The 19,760-nt window shown below is 35.7% G+C and overlaps 1 protein-coding gene across 2 annotated transcripts in view; it reads left to right on the plus strand.

Moving 5' to 3' along the window:
- FOLH1 (folate hydrolase 1) overlaps window positions 1-19,760 on the plus strand; it is a 65,479-nt gene that overhangs the window by 20,313 nt on the left and 25,406 nt on the right. For both annotated transcript variants that reach the window (XM_060017207.1, XM_060017208.1), the window contains exons 5-7: window positions 5,570-5,695; window positions 6,483-6,669; window positions 9,736-9,829. In XM_060017207.1, the coding sequence (XP_059873190.1) occupies window positions 5,570-5,695; window positions 6,483-6,669; window positions 9,736-9,829 (407 nt within the window). The remainder of the gene's footprint in view (window positions 1-5,569; window positions 5,696-6,482; window positions 6,670-9,735; window positions 9,830-19,760) is intronic.

The raw sequence follows: 19,760 nt of genomic DNA on the forward strand, positions 1-19,760 counted from the left end.
AATGGAGAAAATACAAGAAATGTTTAACAAGGACCTAAAAGAACTAAAGAACAAACAAACAATGATGAACAATACAATAAATGAAATTAAAAATTCTCCAGAGGAAACAATAGCAGAATAAATGAGGCTGAAGAATGGAAAAGTGACCTGGAAGATAAAATAGTGAAAGAAACTACCACAGAGCAGAAAAAAAGATAAAAGGAATAAAAAGAATTAAGGACAGTCTCAGAGACCTCTGGGACAGCATTAAACGCATGAACATTCAAATTATAGGGGTCCTAGAAGAAGAAGAGAAAAAGAAAGGGACTGCAAAAATATTGGAAGAGATTATAGTTGAAAACTTCCCTAATACGGGAAAGGAAATAGTCAATCAAGACCAGGAAGTGCAGAGAGCCCCATACAGTATAAATCCAAGGAGAAACATGCCAGGACACATATTAATCATACTGTCAAAAATTAAATACAAAGAAAAAATATTAAAAGCACCAAGAGAAAAGCAACAAATATCATACAAGGGAATCCCCATAAGGTTAACAGCTGATTTTTCAGCAGAAATTCTGAAAGCCAGAAGGGACTGGCAGAACATATTGAAAGTGATGAAAGGGAGAAACGTACAACCAAGATTACTCTACCCAGCAATGATCTCATTCAGATTTGACAGAGAAATTAAAACCTTTACAGACAACAAAAACTAAGAGAATTCAGCAACACCAAACCAGCTTTACAGCAGATGCTAAAGGAACTTCTCTAGGCAGAAATACAAGAGAAGGAAAAGACCTACAGTAATAAACACAAAACAATTAAGAAAATGATAATACAAACATACATATTGATAATTACCTTAAATGTAAATGGACTAAATGCTCGAACCAAAACACATAGACTGGCTGAATGGGTACAAAAACCAGACCCATATGTATGCTGTCTACAAGAGACCCACTTCAGACCTAGGCACACACACAGACTGAAAGTGAGGGGTTGGAAAAAGATATTCCATGCAAAAGGAAATCAAAAGAAAGCTGGAGTTGCAATTCTCATATCAGAAAAAATAGACTTTAAAATAAAGACTGTTACAAGAGACAAAGAAGGACACTACATAATGACCAAGGGATCAATCCAAAAAGATATTACAATTGTAAATATTTATGCACTGAACATAGGAGCAGTTCAATACATAAGGCAAATGCTAACAGCCATAAAAGGGGAAATCAACAGTAACACAGTAATAGTAAGGGACTTTAACACCCCACATTCACCAATGGACAGATCATCCAAACTGAAAATAAATAAGGAAACACAAACTTTAAATGACACATTAAACAAGATGGACTTAATTGATATTTATAGGACATTCCATCCAAAAACAATGAAATACACTTTCTTCTCAAGTGCTCATGGAACATTCTCCAGGATAGATCACATCTTGGGTCACAAATCAAGCCTCAGTAAATTTAAGAAAATTGAAATCATATCAAGCATCTTTTCTGACCACAACGCTATGGTATTAGAAATAAAGTACAGGGAAAGAAATGTAAAAAACACAAACACTTGGAGGATAAACAATATGTTGCTAAATAACCAAGACATCACTGAAGAAATCAAAGAGGAAATCAAAAAACACCTAGAGGCAAATGACAATGAAAACACAATGATCCAAAATCTATGGGACGCAGCAAAAGCAGTTCTAAGAGGGAAGTTTATAGCAATACAATGCTACCTCAAAAAACAAGAAACATCTCAAATAAACAACCTAAACTTACACCTAAAGAAATTAGAGAAAGAAGAACAAAAAAACCCCAGAGTTATCAGAAGGAAAGAAATCATAAAGATCAGATCAGAAATAAGTGAAAAAGAAATGAAGGAAACAATAGCAAAGAGCAATAAAACTAAAAGCTGGTTCTTTGAGAAGATAAACAAAATTGATGAACCATTAGCCAGACTCATCAGAAAAAAAAGGGAAAAGGGTCAAATCAATAGAATTAGAAATGAAAAGGAGAAGTAAGAACTGACACTGCAGAAATACAAAGGATCATGGGAGATTACTACAAGCAACTCTGCCAATATAATGGACAACCTGGAAGAAATAGACAAATTGTTAGAAAAGCACAACCTTCTGAGGCTGAACTAGGAAGAAATACAAAATATCAACAGACCAATCACAAGCACTGAAATTGAAACTGATTAAAAATCTTCCAACAAACAAAAGCCCAGGACCAGATGGCTTCACAGGCGAAGTCTATCATTTAGAGAAGAGCTAACACCTATCCTTCTCAAACTCTTACATAATATAGCAGAGGGAGGAACACTCCCAAACTCATTCTATGAGGCCACAGCCACCTGATACAAAAACCAAAGATGTCACAAAAAAAGAAAAGTACAGGCCAATATCACTGATGAACATAGATGCAAACCTCCTCAACAAAATACTAGCAAACAGAATCCAACAGCACATTTAAAGGATCATACACCATGATCAAGTGGGGTTTATCCCAGGAGTGCAAGGATTCTTCAATGTATGCAAATCAATCAATGTGATAAACCATATTAACAAATTGAAGGAGACAAACCGTATGATCATCTTGATAGATGCAGAAAAATCTTTGGAAAAAATTCAACACCCATTTATGATAAAAACCCTCCAGAAAGTGGGCATAGAGAGAACTTATCTTAACATAATAAAGGCCATATATGACAAATCCACAGCCAACATTGTTCTCAATGTTGGTGGAAAACTGAAACCATTTCCACTAAGATCAGGAACAAGACAAGGTTGCCCTCTCTCACCACTATTATTCAACATAGTTTTGGAAGTTTTAGCCACAGCAACCATAGAAGAAAAAGAAATAAAACGAATCCAAATCAGAAAAGCAAAAGTAAAACTGTCACTGATTGCACATGACATGATACTATACATAGAGACTCCTAAAGATGCTACCAGATAACCAATAGAGCTAATCAATGAATTTGGTAAAGTAGCAGGATACAAAATTAATGCACAAAAATTTCTTGCACTCCTATACACTAATGATGAAAAATTTGAAAGAGAAATTAAGGAAACACTCCCATTTACCATTGCAATAAAAGCATAAAATACCTAGGAATCAATCTACCTAAGGAGACAAAAGACCTGTATGCAGAAAACTATAAGACACAGATGAAAGAAGTTACAAATGACACAAACAGATGGAGAGGTATACCATGTTCTTGGATTGGAACAATCACCATTGTGAATGAAAATGACTCTACTACACAAAGCAATCTACAGATTCAATGCAATGCCTATCAAACTACCAATGGCATTTTTCATGGAACTAGAACACAAGATTTCACAATTTGTATGGAAACACAAAAGACCCCGAATAGCCAAAGCAATCTTGAGAAAGAAAAAGAGAGCTGGAGGAATCAGGCTCCCTGACTTCAGACTATACTACAAAGCTACAGTAATCAAGAGAGTATGGTACTGGCACAAAAACAGAAATATAGATCAATGGAGCAGGATAGAAAGCCCAGAGATAAACCCATGTATCTATGGTTACCTTATCTTTGATAAAGGAGGCAAGAATATACAATGGAGAAAAGACAGCCTCTTCAATAAGTGGTGCTGGGAAAACTGGACAGCCACATGTAAAAGAATGAAATTGGAAAACTCCCTAACACCATACACAAAAAAAACCCTCAAAATGGATTAAAGAACTAAATGTATAAAACTCTCAGAGGAAAACATAGGCAGAACACTCTATGACATAAATCACAGCAAGATCACAGCAAGATCCCTTTTGACCCACCTCCTAGAGAAAGGGAAATAAAAACAAAAATAAACAAATGGGACCTAATGAAGCTTAAAAGATTTTGCACAGCAAGGAAACCATAAACAAGACAAAAAGACAACCCTCAGAATGGGAGAAAATATTTGCAAATGAAGCAACTGACAAAGGATTAGTCTCCAAAATATACAAGAAGCTCATGCAGCTCAATATCAAAAATCAAGCAACCCAATTCAAAAATGGGTAGAAGACTAAACAGACATTTCTTCAGAGAGGATATACAGATTGCCCACAAAGACATGAAAGGATGCTCAACATCACTAATCATTAGAGAAATGCAAATCAAAAGTACAATTTGGTATTACCTCATACCAGTCAGAATGGCCATCATCAAAAATTCTACAAACAATAAATGCTGGAGAGGGTGTAGAGGAAAGGGAACCCTCTTGCACTGTTGGTGGGAATGTAAATTGATACAGCCACTATGGAGGTTCCTTAAAAAATTTTAAAAGAACTACCATACATACAACCCAGCAGTCTCACTACTGGGCATATGTACCCTGAGAAAACCATGATTCAAAAATAGACATGTATCACAATGTTCACTGCAGCACTGTTTATAATAGCCAGGACATGGAAGCAAACTAAGTGTCCATCATCAGATGAATGGGTGAAGAAGATGTGGCACATATATACAATATAATATTAGCCATAAAAAGAAATGAAATTGAGTTATTTGTAGTGAGGTGGATGGACCTAGAATCTGTCATACAGAGTGAAGTCAGAAAGAGAAAAACAAATACTGTATGCTAACACATATATATGGAATCTAAAAATTTTTTTAAAAGTGGTTTTGAAGAACCTAGGTGTAGGATAGGAATAAAGACAAAGATGTAGAGAATGGACTTGAGGACACAGGGAGGGGGAAGGGTAACCTGGGACGACGTGAGAGAGTGGCATGGACATATATACACTACCAAAGGTAAAACAGATGGCTAGTGGGAAGCAGCCGCATAGCACAGGGAGATCAGCTCAGTGCTTTGTGACCACCTAGAGGGTTGGGATAGGGAGGGTGGTAGGGAGATGCAAGAGGGAGGGGATATGGGGATATGTGTATACCTATAGCTGATTCGCTTTGTTATACAGCAGAAACTAACACACCATTGTAAAGCAATTATACTCCAATAAAGATGTTTTAAAAAATCCAAATTATAAAAAATAAAGGAAGGATACATTTCTCTTCAAAAATAATCTAGGGAGTAGGTGAGCAGAAAAAATGTGTGAAGAACACTGATCTAATCTAACAGGCCATTTTACAAATGATAATGTTGATACTCCGAGATGGTAGCATACTCGCACCTAATCCTGAAGCCAGACCCGTAAAGCAGTATTACCTGACATTTCTTTTTTACCTGGTGGTGTGAAGACCCATTGTGAATATACTTCAAAGAGAATACAGCTCTCATCTAGGGCTTTTTCACCTCGGGTATCTGACCCCTGCCAAATTGCAGTGTGTATATTTATGTGTATTTTTCTGACGAACACTTCTATAGTTTTATGGTCACTTTACAGGAGACATCAACATAAACAGAACTTAATAGTTAACTCATAAGTCTCTACCCAGGTAATTGCCTTCTTAATTCAAGTTCATTTCTCTGTTGAATCTCTTACCTGAGGCTCATGCTTTTCTGACCCTCTTGCATACTCTTGCCTCTTACCTCTTTCAAAGATGTGAAACAGTCTTCACGCAGAAAAACCTCTTTTATTAAATCTTACTTGTAGTAAGTCATCCATGATCTCAACAGGGTGACCTAGTCTATGTTAACTACGCACGAACTGAAGACTTCTTTAAACTAGAGCGGGACATGAAAATTAATTGCTCTGGGAAGATTCTGATTGCCAGATATGGGAAAATTTTCAGAGGAAATAAGGTAAAAAATAATCTTTTTTTCTTTTCCACAAAAATAAAAAGTTATATTGTATCTTACATGGGTAGAACCACATCCTTAAAACTTTTGGAGGACTGTGATCTTCTCATACTCTGTACCAGCCCACCTAATAGGGAAGATACATTTTCTAGCTTATATACAGGGGTTTTAAACTGGGTCATTTGAATTCGGCCAGGGTAGAAGTTCAGGGAAACAGAACAGGTTTTTTCCATACCTACACATTATGCCTGTGGTCTACAAAGAAGCATGCATTTGATTTGTTGTTAACCTTCAGTATCTTTGTTTTAAATGTTACCTTTGAAAATATTTACTAAATTAAATTTTAGTATTAATTCTTATTATAGGTAATGAGAGAAACCAATTTATACACAGCAGTTTTGAAAGTTACTATCACTTAATTTGGCTTGATTTGCTAATATTTTTTCCTCTTTTGTGGGAAACTAGATTTCAGAAATATTCCCTCTCAACCATAGAAGAAATGGGAGTCTAGTCTGTGGAGTCTACTTGCTTATTGTGCTTCTAGACTAGAGGAAGGAAGTAGCACATACTACCACTAATATGTACATTTTTAAAATCTGCTGCTCTGAGGGCTGATTCAGCCCTGGAAACTCATTTTTAGAGCTTGCAGTAGGAAAAAGAAAAAACCAACTCTCTGTGAGATGTCCCTTGTTTTAAGTCTAAGGATAAAAGATTGAAGATAAAGTTTAGCTACTTATTTAAGAGTAATTTTGAGTTACCAACCTAAAATATGAAAGACTGTCTATTCCAGGTTAAAAATGCCCAGCTGGCTGGGGCCAAAGGGATCATTTTGTACTCAGATCCTGCTGATTACTTTGCTCCCGGGGTGGAGTCCTATCCAGGTGGTTGGAATCTTCCTGGAGGTGGTGTTCAGCGTGGAAATATCTTAAATCTTAATGGTGCAGGGGACCCTCTCACACCTGGCTACCCAGCAAATGGTGAGTGACCAGGCCTTAATCATCACAAAAACCTTAACATTGTAAAGTGATTTTACCAAAGGATTTCCTTTGACACATGGATAAAGTATGTCTTTTTCTCGTTCTCTTTGTGTCTAAGAATAAAGGAATTTGAACTCAGAAAATTGTTGGTTCGGGTCCCTTATCCCTTATTTGGAATCCTCGGGTCTGATAGGTTTTGAAATGCAGACATTTTCAGATATTTAAAAGTAATATGGTGCATATACCATTTCTTGCATAACATTCACATAGGAGGCTGGAACATAAAATGGGAAGCAAGCATGTAAATATTTTTGCAGTAAAATGTATGAATAATCATATTAAGCAGAGGAATGTAAGTAATATAGTCTGTCTATTCAAGTCAGATCTTGCTTCCAAATTAGTTTACATCAGATCATGTTTTGTTGACAAGTAAATTCCCCCCAATTAATGGATTTCACAGTTTTTAAAATTTCTAGTTGTAGATAAGGGATAGTAGAACAAAAGAAGTTCTATAAATCCCTGAAATGACATTTAGAATTTAGAGCCTAGAAAATGCTTATTGTATCATTGCTGTATAAAGATAATAGTGATCACTTTCAAGGAGTATTTCTTAAATGCTAGCTCTTACATGCCTTAACAACCCTATAAGCTTTGTTATGTTATTATCTCTACTTGACAGAGGAGGGAAGCAAGACTAGAAGTAAGCAAACTCTGCCCTAGACCATCACACCACTAAATGAGGAGTGGGGATTCAAATTCAGATGGTCTGGCTCCGGAGTCCACATGTTTGTCTTATGCTGAAATGCTCTGCTGTAAAACAGTAGATCATTAATAAAGGGAGCTAATTTATTTTGAATGTACTCAGCTAGTTGATGACATTTACAAAAATCTGTGATCACTTAATTTGTGTGGTTTAAAACTAACTAAGGTGTGTACCTTGGATAAAATAGGTTACCAAGTATCCATGGCATTTCCATATTTATATTTCATCTGTTTTTTCTATCAAATTGTAAACTCCTTTAAAGTTTATGCATTTTGGCTTCGTAAATCTTCTTGGAATATAGTACATTATCATAGATTTTTGTAAAGCAATACATATTATCCTATAATAAAATCACTTAAGTCTACCTGAACTTTACTTACTTAGCCTTTTTATTCCCAAGCTTTGAAAAATGCAACTTCTCCCAAGCTCTGTTGGTTATATAAAGTTAAAATTGTACCTCCTGCTGATGCAGGGGACACGGGTTCGTGCCCCGGTCCGGGAAGATTCCACCTGCCGCGGAGGGGCTGGGCCCGTGAGCCATGGCCGCTGAGCCTGCGCGTCCGGAGCCTGTGCTCCGCAACGGGAGAGGCCACAGCAGTGAGAGGCCCGCATACCACACACACAAAAAAAACATGTGAACATAAAATAAGATTAACTGGACTATTTCTGTTTATTATCCTCAAATTTAAAAGATGACATTGTAGAAAGAAAAATCATGTTATCCCTGTGAGGCTTACATTTGTTGAATTCCCTTTTGTGCCCTATTTTTTTCTTTTCCTTTTAATTTTAGTTTTTATTATGGAATAGTTCTAACATACAAAAAAATAGAGAAAATTATCACCACTTTGTCAATCTTACTTTATCTCTTCGTCTTTCCTTTTGCATTATTACCCTAAAGAATTTTAAAACAAATCCCATGCAACATATTATTATGTCATTTTACTATAAAAAGAATAGCTTTTGCAATCCCCTAAAGCTCTTATAATTTAAAACTTTGAAGAAAAAAATGGAAAAATTGCTCTTATTTTTCTTAAATCTGAAGAAATGACAGAAAATGTGTTTTTATTTTGAGGTAGAGTTTACATGTAACAAAACGCACAGGTCTTGAGTTAATTCAATAATTTTTTTAAATTGCATGTATCTATATCACTCAAAATAAGATATAGGACATTTCTATTACTCCAGAAAGTTCTCTGGTGCCCCTTTCTGGTGAATTTTTACCATATTCCCCTAGAAGCAACCACTTCCTGATATCTGTCATCATTGATTAGTTTGGTTTTGAACTTCATATAAATGGAATCAGATAGTAACTATTCTTTTGTGTGCTGGTGTAAAATCAAATAACAGTCAAGCTAAGAAGAAAGAAAAGAGAATTTTATTTGAGTCAAACTGAGGATTATAACCCAGGGAACAGATTTGCAGAAGCTGTGAGAACTGTTCCATTGGTCAGGAGTTAGAGATGCAATTTTATACATTTCTGAGACAAAGAATTTCTGTGTTGTATTGACAGGTTAGCATTCTACATAAAGTTGATCAAAGATGTTTTGGTCAATACAACGCCCTGTATGGGATGAAAAAGAAACTAAAATAACCTGAAAATTGTCTGAATAAAGCAACCATTTTTCTTAAAGGTGATTACATCCTCCTGTTTGAGGAGGTCTGGTTAATGTACAATACAGATGCACACTGAACATTGGGAAAGGCCTACCACAAAGTGGGCATATTATTTTTTTCCTTTCTTAGTTTGATTTCCCGGTCATAGAAAAATTTATGATTTTCCCTCATCATTTGCCTTGCTGCTCTCACTGAGTGCAACGATTAGAGATTAGTTATGTTATTGTGTGTTTTAATAGTTTCTTCCCTTTACTTGCTGAGTAGAATTCTATTATGGGACTGTTCTACAAATTGCTTATTCATTCTCCTATTTACAAACAGCTGGACTGTGTCCCATATGGGCTACCTAGATTCAGCTGCTATGAGCAATTTTGTGCAGGTCTTTTTGTGGACATGTGTTTCCATCTTTCTTGGGTAAATACCTAGGAGTGTAATTGTTCTGCCATAGGGCATAATTTGGCATAACATTATTTTTCAAAGAAGTTATTTAAAGTGACTCTCTAATTATACACTCTTACAAGAATGTATGAGAGTTTCAGTTGCTCCACATTTTCGCTAACATTTGAAACTGTCTTTCTAATTGTAACAGTTCTAGTGGATGCAATTTAAGAATGTGTTTAATCTGATTTACAGAGAACATTTTGAAAGGGACTCCATTTTTATTAGAAGTATGTTCAACTTTTTTTCAGAATATGCTTATAGACGTGAAATCGCAGAGGCTGTTGGTCTTCCAAGTATTCCTGTTCATCCAATTGGATACTATGATGCACAGAAGCTCCTAGAGTAAGTTTGTAAGAAACAAACCGATGGCTATTTGGGTAATTCTCTTTACTGGCAATCTTCAACTTTCATGCTTTTATCTCCATTATTTGATACTGAAGTTTTCTGTGCTCAATTTTTACCATACCCCCCTAGAAGCAACCACTTTCTGATATCTATCATCATTGATTAGTTTGGTTTTGAACTTGATATAAATGGAATCAGATAGTGTCTATTCTTTTGTGTGTTGGCAGAAAATCAAATAAGCATACAATTTTATCACCATTTTATAGAACAGTGGTTCTAACCTGGGATTTGCTTTAAATACTGGTATCCAGTGTGTGACAGCCATGAAAGTGAGTCTTTCAGATCATCAACTGTGGGGAGTGTCATTGATAAGGTGCTCCACTGTGTTTTGAAATCCATCACCCTGTTTGTATCAAGGCCATGCTTCCCATAGATGCTCCCAGTCAGTAACTAAATGCAGCAAGGGTACTAAATGAGGCCCATTACTGGGAGGCATGGGACTCCTCTGATGGGAGACTCTGGCTCAGGACTCCCTGACAGCCTTGCTATCAAGGGATTCTGCCACCAGCATTCTTCTTTCTTCTCTTTCTCTTTTACCCCATTTCTGACCTGCATTGCAGTCTGATGGCTTTCTCAGCCTCTCTTAGCTCCCTTGCTATTTCCTTCACACGCCTTTCCCCTAATAAATCTCTTACTTATTGAAATCTCTTATTGTCTACTTCTTTGTGGACCTGGAATAATGCCCTTTGAAAGCATCTTCCATTGATTTTCATCTTTATCCATTCCACTTCTTCCTCTGCTTTCACTATTGAAGCTTCTCCAAAGTTGTTATTGTTTAACCTGACATTGGAGCTCTTTCCTCTTTCCTGTCCTGCTTTCTCTCATCTGCATGTCCCTTCTTCTCCATTATCCTTGAGGAGGGGAGAGAGCACTGACTTCTCTGAAAGTAGAATCACTGGAGACCAAAGCATCCGGCCAGTTAGTCCCTTTTCTTCTTTGAGTTTAAGGCATTCTTAATCATTTTATTCTAGAATGTATAAGAAAACTTACTTATGACCTAGTTCAGTGCCCTCATTTTTACAGGTGAGGAGGCTGTCATCAGAGAATTGGAGGTGTCTGTCCAATTTAAGGGCAGATTAAGGAATAGCAAGCACCCTGGTCTTTTTTTCTTTTGAGCTCTTAGCTTTACCACATGGGTTAAGATTCAGGATGGGGCACAACTTTTGAGGGCACCACGGACTATGTGTTTGTGTAAATATAAAGTCTAAATATTCATTATATTTAAAAGATGAACGTGATTGTAGCTTTACCTGTGATAGTGGAAAATTGCAAACAACACAAATCTTCAATAATTGATAAGTAGTTAAATATATTACTGTCTATGACAGTACATGAAGCCATTAAAATATATGTTGTACAAGAGTATTTAACAATGTGGGTACATGCTTATGCTATACTATTAAATAGAAAAAGTAGATTTCAAATATATATATATATATATATATATATATATATATATATATAATCCCTAAATTATATGTTTTAAAAAGTGAACCTGTATTATCTTTGTAGTTAGAAAAAGAGTGCATGGAAGGAAAGAAGGAAGGATTATACAGAATTGGACGTGAGGTTTATTTAGCCATGTCTACCATTTGACTGCTCTGGTAAACTAGTTGAATTTGGCTATGCCCTAGTAGTAGAATTATTAATACTTGATCAAAAAAATTACCAAATGTATTTAAGTCAGCTTTAGTAAGTCATTTTGTAAATGCAGTCATCATTAAATAACGTAAATTCTATGGAAGTATATTTTGCATTCAAAACGCCATGATTAAAAATGAATTTTGGTAGTACAGAAATGTATTAAAAATGTATTTGGCAGGAGAAGATGATCTGTGTATACTAAAAGCAATAAGATAATTTCTGTTTTACCATCCATACCTTCTAAGGTATAGTGAAATGTTCTAGACTGGAATTTAGTCATAAAACATTTTAAGAACATGTAATTTGTTTATGAATTTAATTGGGCGTATTTACTCCCTCTGCATAATTATCTAGGGAGTGTGCTACATATCCATTATAGTCAGTTCTCATATTCCCACAAACGGTTAGCAGTGTAACATTATGTATTAATTAGAATAGACAGTATTTTACAAATTGGATATATCATAAAATGAAAGTTTCTTAACAAGTATTTGAGAAGAAGAGGAGAGACATAAAGTTATATAATGGCCCGGGTATGCCGACAACTTTAATAAAAAGTTGATGAAATGTGAATTATAGAAAAAAGAAAATTGTGTTTACCTAGGTGGGAGAAAAGGGGAACAGGGTGTGTGTTCTTTCTTATTCTTTTTTGCATCTGTACTGAAGGGAATGTGGTTACATGGTTTCTTTTTGTCTCCCTGAGTAACTATCAGGATTATAATGACAGCAACGACAATAATAATAAAGACAATGATGATAGCATCTAACATGCATAGAGTGCTAATTATATTCTAGCCCTTACTTTTTGCTAAATGATTACATACTGTTTATCAATTAGCCCATAAAACAACTACATGTGTTAGTATTGTGATAACTAATTTTACAAATAAAGAAACCAAAGTTCAGAGAGTATGTGATAGATCTGGGACCCAAATTCATGTCTGATGTAAAAGACAGCTTTGTTGAACATCACTTATTCTCTATTCAACAGCACAGGCATTTAGGAGGCATCTCTTTGTCAAGACACTGTCTCATTCTTGTGTCTCTGCTCAGAAGACTTTTAATGGCTTCCTACAGCCTGTCCACTCTAGGTACACTTATGGAATGGCCTCTTTTTGTCAAGCACTGTGATAAGAGTATGATTTATATATAGACTTTGTTCTCAGGGCCCTCAAAATATAGTATAGAAGCTCACAGCTAAATAGAGGCTACATGACAAACCACGAAATTCTAGCACATCATTTTCTGCCCATCTAGCTTGTTCCTAATTTTTAAGAATTAAACTCATTATTTTGAGATAATTGTGATTCACATGCAACTGTAAGTAGTACTAAAGAGTCCCTCTAGGCCATTTATCCAGCTTTCCCCAATGGTAACATCTTGCAAAGTATAGTACAATATCACAACCAAGATACTGATATATTTCTTTTTATACTCATGACACAAAACATTTCCATCATCACCAGGATCCCTCATGTGGCCCTTTTAGCCACACCCACTCCTTTCCTGTCCCCCTCCATCCATACCCTCTAACCTTAACTCCTAGCAACTACTAATCTGTTCACCATTTCTATAATTTCATCATCTCAAGAATGTTATATAAATGTATACCCTTGTGGGGTTTTTCTTCACTCAGCATAATTCTCTGGAGATTTGTTCAAGTTGTTGTGTATATAGTTTTTTTTCTTTTTAATACTGAGGAGTGTTCCGTTGTATTTGGTATCACAGTTTGTTTCACCATTCAAAGAACAACTAGTTTGTAGCTATTATGAATAAAGCTGCTACAGATAATCATGTACAGATTTGTGTGTCAACGTAAGTTTTCATTTCTCTGGAGTGCAATTGCCAGGTCATATGATAATAGCATGTTTACTTTTGTAAGAATCTGACAAACCTTTTCCATAGTGGTTGTATCCTTTTACATCCTACCAGCAATATAAAAAAAACACAGTTCTTCCAATCCTTTTATAAGCACTTGTATTCTGACATCACAAAATATTTCAGGTTTGTCTTGTATTTTCTTTCAATATTTCTAGTTTTCTGATAATTTTCATCATGAATGGATGTTGAATTTTCCCCAGTGTTTTATTGTTGCTGTGGTTGTTTGTTTTCTGCATCAATTTTTCTGATTATGTGGTTTTTCTTAAGCCTGTTAATGTGGTATATTACACTTTTTGATTTTTGTATGTGGTATCAGTCTTGCATTCATGGAATAAATCTCACTCGGTCATGGTGTATAATCCTTTCAAAATGCTGTTGAATTTGGTTTTCTAGTATTTTATTAATGATTTTTGTGTCAATATTCATATTTATCTTTAGTTTCCCTGTGATTTCTTTATCTGGTTTTGGTGTCATGGTAATGTTTGTCGCATAGGGTAACTTTAGAAATGTTCCTTCTGTTTTTCTAAAGAGGATGTGAAGGATTGGTGTTTATTCTTTACTGATTGCTAGCATTCAGCAGTGAAGCCATATGGGCTTCTCTTTCAGAGAAGTTTTTTTTGTTTTGTTTTGTTTTTTTGCGGTAGGCGGGCCTCTCACTGTTGTGGCCTCTCCCGTTGTGGAGCACAGGCTCCGGACGCGCAGGCTCAGCGGCCATGGCTCACGGGCCCAGCCGCTCCACGGCATGTGGGATCTTCCTGGACCAGGGCACGAACCCGTGTCCCCTGCATCGGCAGGCAGACTCTCAACCACTGTGCCACCAGGGAAACCCTCTGAGAAATTTTGATTACTTGTTATAGCCTACTTACATTTTCTCTTTCTTCAGTTTTGGTAGTTTATATCTTTTCAGGAATTCATTTCATTGAGGTTAATTTGTTGGTATATAACTGTTTATAGTGTTCCCTTATAATCCTTTTTATTTCTGTAAAGTCAATAGTAGTATTCCCTCTTTTGTTCCTGATTTTTAGTCTTTTCCCCTTTTTTTCTTGGTCAGTCTAGCTAATGATTTGTCAATTTTGTTGATCTTTTCAAAGAACCAACTTTTGCTTTCATTCATTTTTCTTTATCTTTTTTTCTAGATTCTATTTTGTTATTTTTGCTCCAGTCTTTATTATTGCCTTTCTTATGCTTATATGAATTTAGCTTTCTTTTCATTGTTGAGTTTCTTTGGGTGGAAGATTAGTTTATTGATTTGATAGCTTTCTACTTTTTTAATATAGGTGTTTACAGCTATATATTTCCTTCTAAACACTGTTTTAACTGCATCTCATAACTTTTGGTGTCTTATGTCTTCATTTTTATTCATCTCAAAGTTTTTTTGTGTGTATGTGGTACGCAGGCTTCTCACTGTTGTGGCCTCTCCCATTGCGGAGCACAGGCTCTGGATGTGCAGGCTCAGTGGCCATGGCTCACGGGTCCAGCCACTCCACAGCATGTGGGATCTTCCCGGACTGGGGCATGAACCCGTGTCCCCTGCATCGGCAGGCGGACTCTCAACCACTGCACCACCAGGGAAGCCCCCATCTCAAAGTATTTTCTATTTACTCTTGTGATTTTTTTCTATGAGCCATTGGTTATTTAGGGTCAGTGTTTAATTTTCATATATTTGCAAATTTTCCCAACTTTTTTCTGTTATTTTTTTTCCTCAGAAGTTTATTTTAATTGCCTAGCAACACATTATCATAAATTACTCTCAAATAATTATTTGGCTTCAGTGCAGGATCATTTATTAATGATGGTGGCAGTCAGCATCCATACATGGCTATTCTTAGACCACTGCTGTCTTCTTTTCTTTCTCGCTCTTTTTTTTTAAATTGGAGTATAATTGCTTTACAATGTTGTGTTAGTTTCTGCTGTACAGCAAAGTGAATCAGCTATATGTATATGTATATCCCCATATCCCTTCCCTCTTGGACCTCCCTCCCACCATCCCCCCATCCCCACCCATCTAGGTCATCACAGAGCACCGAGCTGAGCTCCCTGTGCTGTACAGCAGGTTCCTACTAGCAGTCTATTTTACACATGGTACTGTATGTATGTCAATCCTAATCTCCCAGTTCATCCCACCCTCCCCTTCCCCCAATGTGTCCACTGCCAATTCTCTATGTCACCCTCTCTATTGCTGCCCTGCAAATGGGTTCATCGGTACCATTTTTCTGGATTCCACATATATGCATTAATATATGACATTTGTCTTTCTCTTTCTGACTTACTTCACTCTGTATGACAGACGCTAGGTCCATGCACATCTCTACAAATGACCCATTTTCATTCCTTTTTGCAGCTGAGTAATATTCCATTGTATATATGTACCACATCTTCTTTATCCATTCATCTGTTGATAGACATTTAGGTTGCTTCCATGTCCTGGCGGTTGTAAATAGTGCTGCAATAAACATTGGGGTGCTTCCCTGGTGGTGCAGTGGTTAAGAGTCCGCCTGCTGATGCAGGGGACACGAGTTCATGCCCTGGTTGGGAAGATCCTACATGCCGCGGAGTGGCTAGGCCCGTGAGCCATGGCCGCTGAGCCTGCACATCCAGAGCCTGTGCTCCGCAATGGGAGAGGCCACAGCAGTGAGAGGCTCGCGTACCGCAAAAAAAAAAAGAAAAGAAAAGAAAAGAAAAAAAAAGAAAAGATAAAAAGAATAAACATTGGAGTGTATGTGTTTTTTTGAATTATGGTTTTCTCAGCGTATGTGTCTAGTAGTGGGATTGCTGGGTCATATGGTAGTTCTAATTTTAGTTTTTTAAAGGAACATCCATACTGTTCTCCATAGTGGCTGTATCAATTTACATTCCCACCAACAGTGCAAGAGGGTTCCCTTTTCTCCACACCCTCTTCAGCATTTATCATTTGTAGACTTTTCGATGGTGGCCATTCTGACCAGTGTGAGGTGATATCTCACTGTAGTTTTGATTTGCATTTCTCTAATGATTAGTGATGTTGAGAGTCCTTTCATGTGTTTGTTGGCAATCTGTATCTCTTCTTTGGAGAAATGTCTACTTAGGTCTTCCGTGCATTTTTGGATTGGGTTGTTTGTTTATTTGATATTGAGCTGCATGAGCTGTTTGTATATTTTGGAGATTAATCCTTTGTCAGTTGCTTCATTTGCAAATATTTTCTCTGATTCTGAGGGTTGTCTTTTGGTCTTGTTTATGATTTCCTTTGCTGTGCAAAAGCTTTTAAGTGCAATTAGGTCCCATTTGTTTATTTCTGTTTTTATTTTCATTACTCTAGGAAGTGGGTGCTGTGATTTATGTTTTTCCTGTGTTTTCCTCTGAGAGTTTTATAGTGTCCTGTCTTACACTTAGGTCTTTAATTCATTTTGAGTTTATTTTTGTGTATGGTGTTAAGGAGTGTTCTAATTTCATTCTTTTACATGTGGCTGTCCAGTTTTCCCAGCACCACTTATTGAAGAGAGAGTCTTTTCTCCATAGTGCATTCTTGCCTCCTTTGTCATAGATTAGATGACCATAGGTACATGGGTTTATCTCTGGGCTTTCTATCCTGTTCCATTGATCTATATTTCTGTTTTTGGGCTAGTACCTTACTGTCTTGATTACTGTAGCTTTGTAGTATAGTCTGAAGTCAGGGAACCTGATTCCTCCAGCTCCGTTTTTCTTTCTCAAGATTGCTTTGGCTATTCGGAGTCTTTTGTGTTTTCATACAAACTGTAAAATTTTTTGTTCTAATTCTTTGAAAAATGCCATTGGTAATTTGATAGTTATTGCAATGAATCTGTAGATTGCTTTGGGTAGTATAGTCATTTTCACGATATTTATTCTTCTAATCTAAGAACATGGTATATCTCTCATCTGTTTGTGTCATCTTTGATTTCTTTCATCAGTGTTTTATAGTTTTCTGAGTACTGGTCGTTTGCCTCCTTAGCTGGGTTTATTCCTAAGTATTTTATTATTTTTGATGCAATAGTAAATGGGACTGTTTCCTTAATTTCTCTTTCTGATCTTTCATTGTTAGTGTATAGGAATGCAAGAGATTTCTGTGCATTAATTTTGTATTGTGCAACTTTACCAAATTCATTGATGAGCTCTAGTAGTTTTCTGGTGGCATCTTTAGGATTTTCTATGTATAGTATCACGTCATCTGCAAACAGTGACAGTTTTGCTTCTTCTTTTCCAATTTGTATTCCTTTTATTTCTTTTTCTTCTCTGATTGCCATAGCTAGGACTTCCAAAACTATGTTGAATAATAGTGGTGAGAGTGGACATCCTTATTTTGTTCCTGATCTTAGAGGCAATGCTTTCAGTTTTTTACCATTGAGAATGATGTTTGCTGTGAGTTTATCGTATATGGCCTTTATTATGTTGAGGTAGGTTCCCTCTATGCCTACTTTCTGGAGAGTTTTTAGTATAAATGGGTGTTGAATTTGTCCAAAGCTTTTTCTGCATCTATTGAGATGATCATATGGTTTTTATTCTTTAATTTGTTAATATGGTGTATCATATTGCTTGATTTGCATATATTGAAGAATCCTTGCTTACTAAATTCTTTATACTATAGTTGGGTTAGTAAAAGGTTTGTATGATTAATAAAGAGATGATATGATTTCAGCCTTTTAAATTTATTGAGTTTTTTTATAGCCTAATATATGGTCTATCCTGAAAATTGTCCTAGGTGCAGTTGAATATGTATACGTATTCAAGTACGTATTCATACTCAAGGCTTTTGTTGGGTAACATGTTTCATATGAGCCACTTGGCCTTTCTGGCTTGCCAGCTTTTCAGCTCTATGTCTGAGATATGAGAGCCCATATGAAAACCCTAGGAACTCACCACTTTGTCATTTCTTGCACCCTGAGGTCCTGAGCTGGTTTATTTTCTTTTCTCCACCTTTCAGAGTCTTATGTTTATTTTTTATGTATTTATAGTCCAGGGAATTTAGTTGTACTCATCAGGATGAATAGGGTAAAGTGCATCTTCTCAGAAGCAAGTTCTCCTACTTTTCAAGCTTCTCTGTTATGGTATCCTTATCATCTTATACCCCAGCCAGATTAATCACCATGCCTTACTTTTGCTCTGACTCTTCAGCCTTCGTGCCTGTTTACATCATACATTGTACCTGGAATGCTCTTTACCTCCATCTTCCCTGCCCACATCTTACTCATTCTTTAAAAATCCAGATAAGTGAAACCTCCTGTAGAACGAAAATTATTTCTGATCCCACAAGGGGAATCAAGCTCTGTTTTGTCCTTCAGAACTTTATCTATCATATATCATGCTCTGTTTTATATCTATCTTTTTCTGACTTATAAACTCTTTGGTAGAATGACCATGTCTTGTACATATTTGTATTCCTTAGTGAGTACAATACAGTACCTTGAGCATTATAGAGAATAAATCTTTGCTAAATGGACAAATAAAATTTAATATGCTACACAATATAGATTTTTAAATTCAGTGTTGTTTATAGATACTTATTGAGCATCTATGATCTATCAAATCCTTTCAAAGACATTTCCAATATTATATTTTCTGAAATTTCTGTGATTTGAAATTCAAATATTCAACCTTTTAATTTTCACAGAATTTATTTTTTATTTATAGAGTGAAAGAAGGACCTAAAGAAAATTATATCCCTGATTAATTATCCCAGTGAAATTTAGTGACTAAAACCTCTGTTCTCCATAGATGTGCGATATTTTCTTGTCCTTGTGGGGGCACTGTAATCTTGGCTTTATATTTTATTATTTTCTGGGAATAGGGACTCTTCATTACCTTCCTTATAATATGTAATTGACTTCCTGATGAATTTGCACCTTGTTTTGTTTTCCATATTTTTATTTTGAAAAGGAAATACATTTACACAGTTCAAAATTCAAAGGGGTATACAATAAAAAGTTTCCCTCCTACCCATTTCCATCCCAAAGGCAATCAATATTATTAGTCTGCAATATAGTACTATAAAAATATTTTATGTATAATCAAGTATATGTATATTCTTCACTTGGCTTCTACCATTTTTTGTATACATAATACTCTGCTATTTTGACTATTCATTATGATATTTAACAATGTATAATGCCCCTTAATTTTACTTGATGCTTTTCATGTGAAATTTTATTGTATATAGATAAATAAATTATATAGTATATTACATGAAATTATCTTTATTAAACAAACTCCCTCATGAGATAGGAAAATAAAAGAGTAAATATTTACTCTCTGATAGAGCATTTTAAAACAAAATATTATTTATACTTAGTTTTCCATGAGAAGATAATCATATTGATGTAGTTTTGCACATATAATATATTCTAGGTCAAGT

This window comes from Delphinus delphis, chromosome 8, assembly GCF_949987515.2.
Source record: "Delphinus delphis chromosome 8, mDelDel1.2, whole genome shotgun sequence".
Taxonomy (NCBI): Eukaryota; Metazoa; Chordata; class Mammalia; order Artiodactyla; family Delphinidae; genus Delphinus; species Delphinus delphis.